Source organism: Oryx dammah, unplaced genomic scaffold (genome assembly GCF_014754425.2).
Source record: "Oryx dammah isolate SB20612 unplaced genomic scaffold, SCBI_Odam_1.1 HiC_scaffold_2, whole genome shotgun sequence".
NCBI classification, from domain to species: domain Eukaryota; kingdom Metazoa; phylum Chordata; class Mammalia; order Artiodactyla; family Bovidae; genus Oryx; species Oryx dammah.
Window position 1 is genome coordinate 5,038,736 of NW_024070186.1, and position 6,207 is coordinate 5,044,942.

Consider the following 6,207-nt stretch of genomic DNA (forward strand, 5'->3'; position numbering starts at 1 on the left):
GCGAGAGTCCCATGCGGCCTTCCCTTCCTTCTGAAAATAAGTGAGTCTCATACAAGTTAAAGTTTTCAGATTGTTTAGTGAGTCACATTTTAAAATTTAGCGTTTCTGACCAAAGTAAGAATGTTTTTCTCCAAGAGGCTCTTTATTGACAGTATTTTAAATGCATGCTAGTGTTGATAAGAATTTGCTAAGTGAGAAAATCTGCAGCGCACTTGGAAGTATGATGGACAGTCTTTCATATTCTCTTCAGGAAGAGGAAATATCAAATTACCTCAGATATCTACTGTAATAGGTAGTATTTATCATATGTTTTAAGATTATCCTGCTGATGTGAAGAGTCAGAATATACATAGTAAAATCAATGCCCCCTTTTGAAGACCACTCTCACTTGGTAATGTTACACAGTTTGAAAGAATACCCACTTAAAAAGCAAGTGTCACAGCGAGTACCTTGTTCTTTTCATTCTGAAAAGCATATGGCTGTTTGCTTTGTAGGAGAGGAGCAGTTACTCCATGCTCTGCAGATTTTACCTTCCAGTTTTTGAAACGCCTGCTCTGTGACAGCTGTTTCTAAAGGCTGTGGTGAGGGGCCTCCCCCCCCCCCCCCCCCCCCGGGGGCCTGGCACTTGCCCCTTCTCCACACACTGCACTGGCCTGAGGGCGCTCCGCCTGAAAGCGAGGAGTGCAGCCGCAGGGGAGAATGGGTGGTGTTACCCTCCCTCCCAGCCTCTCTGGTCTTGTCAGGAGTGAGGACGGAATTGGACTGACACTCCCGCTTGCCATCGCTGCCTGGAACCAAGAGACACCCCCGACCCTCTCGTCATGCCTCTGACCCGAGGATGAGCTCGGAATCTGTTGTTTAACAGCTGCGCAGCTGCTGTATGATTGTGGCCACGTCACTTCCTTTTTCTGCTACCAGTCTCTTGGTCTCGGGATAATCACACTTTTCCTCCAGAGTTGTATGAAGACCTAGTGAGAAGATGTCTGGTCAGCTGTAGAGGGCTTAGCATGGTGTTAGCATAGTGAGCAAGCCATACAGAATTGCAGTGCAGGAGCCCAGAACTGACACTCAGGCTGAGGAAGGTCAGAACATCAGTAAAAAGCCAAAATGTATTGATTACATAGATATTTAAAGAAACAATTTGACTTACAGGGTCATGGATTAGGAGATGGCTAATAAAATGATGGGAGAACGTGCTAATACTTTAGTGAGGGTACTTTTTTTTCCTCTGATGTCCTCAGCATTTTAATTGGGACACTGGACCTCCAATGGTGCTCTCCTCAGTGCTCAGGAAGTACCCCCCCAGCGCAAGGGACTCAGCCAGGCCTTACCACACCTTTGCTTGGTAGGCCCTTTTCCTTTGTAGTACGGGCATTTCAGTATGGCGCTTTTCATCACTGTCACAAATGTAAGTTATTCTCATCCGTAAAATAATCAGGTTTTATTTTATAGTAAGTTCTGTCTGACAGGGTCCCTGAGTTATGTGCAGCTTGTTTTGTTTCGTAGGTATTAAAACCAGGCAAAAGTGTCTTGTTTCGCGACTATGGGCTGTATGATCATGCCATGCTTAGGTTTAAAGCCGGGAGCAAACTTGCAGAAAACTTTTATGTTAGACAAGATGGAACCAGATCATATTTTTTCACTGATGGTAAGATTGCTGGAATCTGTCATGATTTCTGTTTCCTTGATTGCACTGTCCCTGTGGTATTGCGTGGGTGGGGGCAACTGGACTCCACACACAGCCGCACGGCCCTGAGCCAAACCCTCACACACACCACTCGCCGCATCAGCTGTGAGCTCACAGGCTCTCTAGTGAGGGTGTCCAGTTAGTGAACCGGGTCAGTGGAAACGCTCTGCTGTGCCCATGTGGATGAGGCCAGGAGCTGTGTTGGGAAGGCTGGGAGGGCAAACCAGAATCTTCACTTCGTTCCCGCAGAAAGCAAGCAAATAGGACAGGATAGTGCCTTGACATTACTTGTCATTACATTACTTTCACAAAGGTAAGATACCTTTTTTTCTATAAAAGTGATTGAGACTTAAGTACACAAACTTGCTAATAGAGGGGTCCTTAAAAGGTCATTTTTGATAAGAAAACAAATGTTGAATATGATTTTAGTATTTTGAACATAGTTTTAAGCCTATTTTATACAGGCGTACCTTGTTTTATTGTGCTTTGCAAATACTCCGTTTTTCACAGATGGGAGGTTTGTGGCAACCCTGTGTTGAGCAAGTCTATTGGCACCATTTTTCCAATAGCATTTTCTCACTTCATGTCTTGAAGTATTTCAGACTTTTTCGTTAGTACTATATTTGCTATGGTGATCTGTGATCACCTTTAATGTTACTGCTAAGACTCACTGAAGACTCAAATGATGGTTAACAATAAAGTATTTTTTAGTTAAGATATGTACATGGTGTTTTTAGACACAACGCTATTGCACACTTAAAAGACCACAGCATAGTGTAAACATGACTTGTATACACTGGAGAACCAGAAAATTTGTGAGGCTCACATTACTGCTTTTTTCACCTTTATTGCGGTGAACTGAACCCGCAGTATCTCTGAGGTATGCCTGTAATATGAACCGTAATATAGTTACTTTCTAAAGTTCTAATTTTTACATTCATTACTTCTTGAAATATTCTCTTAAACTCAAACATAAAGCCAAAAATTAGTGATTACCGTTAAGACTACAAAAGCATGACAACATACAGTGAAAATTAAAAATTTGTTTTAATGTTTTAGATTCGTGAAGTCTGATTAAATCAACTATAAAAAATTGAGAAGATGTAGTAATATCTGCAAAGTGCTTCAAAGTGCATTCTTTGGAGTAAAGCCCCTGAGAAGAGTCACATAGCCATTCTTTCTGTTTCACTTCACATGTAGTGATGCATTACTTGGGTTCACTGTTCCTTAGGCTGTCACATCAGATGTTTTTTTTTCTCTGCACCCTGTTACCTGACTGTCCTTGGTCGTGTCAGGATAGATGAGGTGCTTGATGTAAACAGATGGAGTGTACACACACACACACTGTATGAGTGCGTGCACACACACTGAGTGAGTGCACAGAGTGAACACTGTGAACACAGCACACACACACAGAGTGAACACACACACTATGAACACATACTGTATGAGTGAGTGAGCACACACAGCACACACTGTATGAACACACTATGAGTGAGTGCACACTGTACGAGTGAACACACAGTGAGCACACATGGAACACACTATGAGCACACATACTGAACACACGCACACTGAGTGAGCACACACAGACTGTATGAACACACACTATGAGCACACACTGAACCCACACTGAGTGCACACAGTGAGCACACACACTATGAACACACAGCACACTGTACAGGTGAACACACTATGAACACTGTATTAGCACACGCTGTATGAACACACTGTATGAGCGAGCACGCACACTGAATGAGCACATACACACTGAACACACACACTGACCACGCTGCACGAGTGAGTGCATACACTATGAACGCACATATATGCTGTATGATTGCACACACTGAACACACACACTGAGCATACACACGCTGTATGGACATACATTGTATGAATGCATACACAGTGAGCTCACACACACTGACCACAAACACACTGTATGAGCACACACACTGTGTGGACATATATTGTATGAACGCATACACAGTGAGCTCACACACACTATGAGCGCACACTGTATGAGCACACACACTGTATGGACATACATTGTATGAACGCACTGTATGAGTGAATGCACACACAGTGAGCTCACACACACTGCATGAGCACGCACACACCGAACACACACTGTATGAACACACACTATGAACACTGTGAGCACACACTGAGTGACCACACACACACACTGCATAAACACACACATCGTATAAGCACACGTACACTGTGAGTGCAGGGTCTGGGCCTGTGCTGCTCGTGGGAAGTCCTGATGGGTCGAGGAGCGTGTGACAGGTTGGTGAACCTCTTGGTGATGATTTGGGAGTTTCTGTTGACAGGGGGATAGATGTAGGAGTGTGCCAGCTCCCAGAGCAGAGCCTTCTTACCCCCTTGCATTGAGGTTCTCTCAGCCCCCCGCTACACTGACTCTTGCTCAAGGCACAATGGCATCCAGACTGCGAGCACTGGTGATCTGCTTGTCTTCCAGAATTCCTGGCGCGGCTCTTTCTGGACACAGGTTACGAAGAAGAGGTGAACGAGTATGTGTTTCGTGAGACGGTGAATAAAAAAGAAGGACTGTGTGTGCCGAGGGTTTTCCTTCAGAGCAAGTTCCGAAAGTCTCAGAAGACCCCAGGTCCTGTTACCCCCGACCTGGGCCATGAATCCTGACCTTTCACAATGTTGACCTCTGCGCCTGTCCTTGACGAGCAAAATTTAAAGTCACTCTTTATTTTGTGTATTTTTGTATTTTAACTTTTTTAAAAGAATATGTATACAAATAAAAATATAATAGTAGTTCCTGAAAAGGAAAGTTTTATGGTGTAACATGATAAGATTCCACGTAGAAAAGCGTGAGGGCCCTGCGCACTCGACGAGATCCATGTCATTCATTGCTCCTGCAAGTCTGATTGTGCCAGACAATCCCATGGAAAAGGAGGCCAGGTAGACCAACATAACACCTCCAAATGTATGTTTAGCTTGAAGGAGTGCTCTCTCTTTCCACTGTCTCATATTTGCCCATTTTCCTCTGCTTTGGTTCATTTGTGTGCCACCTCAAGACCAGTGTCTACAAATTCCATTTCTGCTGCGTCTCAAGAACACCCCATGCCCCCCTGCCTCGTTCTTGAGACCCTGCACACGTCACCTGTCCCCACACCCCTCTGGGACATGGGGCGGGGGCCACTAGGAGGTCAGGACTGCCATGCCCAGTGCTGAGGTGGCCCGTGGGACCGTCCATAACCTGTTTCCCAAGGACTCCGGTGTGACAACTTTTTCTTCGTATAATCAGAGTCCTTTTGGCCTGCCAAAAGGTGGATCCTGGAAGCCTTTATGTTTCCGTTTTTGCAGAAACCTCTTGAGAACGTGTGTCTCGAGTGTATTGTCTGGGCTGCCCACGCAGCCAGCCAAGGCCCTAAAACCCGTCACCTCTGAGAGGGCGTGGCCCCCGCGGGGAGGGGCTGGACACAGTCATAGTATTCTGTGCAGGGAGCTCCTGGAGAGGAGAGGGACACACAGTGGCCTCAGACAGCGTGCGCGCCGGGGGTTGGCCGTCCGCCGTAACCAAGAGGAACTGCTGACTACCTGGTGTGTGGCTCTGCGTATTCTCTCCCCTTCTTTTGAAGGCTGGAAGGTGGCTAGCCCGGCTGAGAGCAAAACTGAGGAGGGCTTAGTACAGAGTTGTCCTTCGAAATCAACCTGTGAAGAAACCAAGGGGAGAGCGCTCACAGGCCTCGTTAAGCAAGGGGCAGGTCCAGCCCCAGAGCAGCTGGTTAGCGGAGCGCCTCCACCAGCCCCAGGCTCCCCTGCCCCAGTCCAGGCTCTTCCCTCTTTATCCCACACCCTGCTCAGCCCTGGCACGCCACTCAATGCCCCCTCCTCAGAGCCCCTTTTCACCCCTTTCCTCCACTGCCTCTGACCAGCATCACTTGGCTTTTAATGGCTGAGCTGGATAAAGACAGCATATTTGAAGTAGGACATGGAGAGCGGTGGTGGTAGGGTAAGGGTGGGCTTTTGTCATTGGAAGTCATTGTGGCTTTACTCTGTTAGAACCTCGGATTCCTTCCTTGTAAGGCCTGGGTAACTGTCTTGAGACCCGCTGGAGGTTGCGGACCCGGCCCGCCATGCACCCTGGAACCAGGAGTGGACCTGAAGCACGCTGAGCAGGCTGACAAGGACCTGGTCTAAGAACAGGCCCCTCTGCTGGTGGTCGGCCTGTGAGCAAGGCACACGGTTTCCTCCAAGCACAGCTTGGAGCTGTCTCCATCCTTGGGAGCACTGATGGCCCTGGACCCCTGCCCCATAAGGGAAAGGCTGCACGTTGTGCACTTGAAGTATTTAAAGCTGGCCTAGGAACACGTGCAGCTCTGACTCTGAGCCAGGTAACCTCAGTGACCCCACCTTAAAATACATGGGTTAACTGAATGAGGTGCCATTAACTGGGAATGAGTGTCATGGTTTGGGCCAGTAGACTGGGGTTAGAGAGGATAAAAGCTGGCCTCAGTTCTCTTGCCTCAGTGTTC

The 6,207-nt window shown here is 47.1% G+C and overlaps 1 protein-coding gene across 4 annotated transcripts in view; it reads left to right on the forward strand.

The window, feature by feature from the left end:
* The window catches only part of METTL6 (methyltransferase like 6), a 16,108-nt gene extending 11,619 nt beyond the window's left edge, over window positions 1-4,489 (forward strand). For 2 of the 4 annotated variants that reach the window (XM_040263766.1, XM_040263764.1), the window contains 2 exons: window positions 1,507-1,648; window positions 4,176-4,489. In XM_040263766.1, the coding sequence (XP_040119700.1) occupies window positions 1,507-1,648; window positions 4,176-4,357 (324 nt within the window). In that variant the 3' untranslated portion in view covers window positions 4,358-4,489. The remainder of the gene's footprint in view (window positions 1-1,506; window positions 1,649-4,175) is intronic. The other 2 variants (XR_005725031.1, XM_040263774.1) reach the window with 2 other exon arrangements.
* Window positions 4,490-6,207: the final 1,718 nt, after the last annotated feature.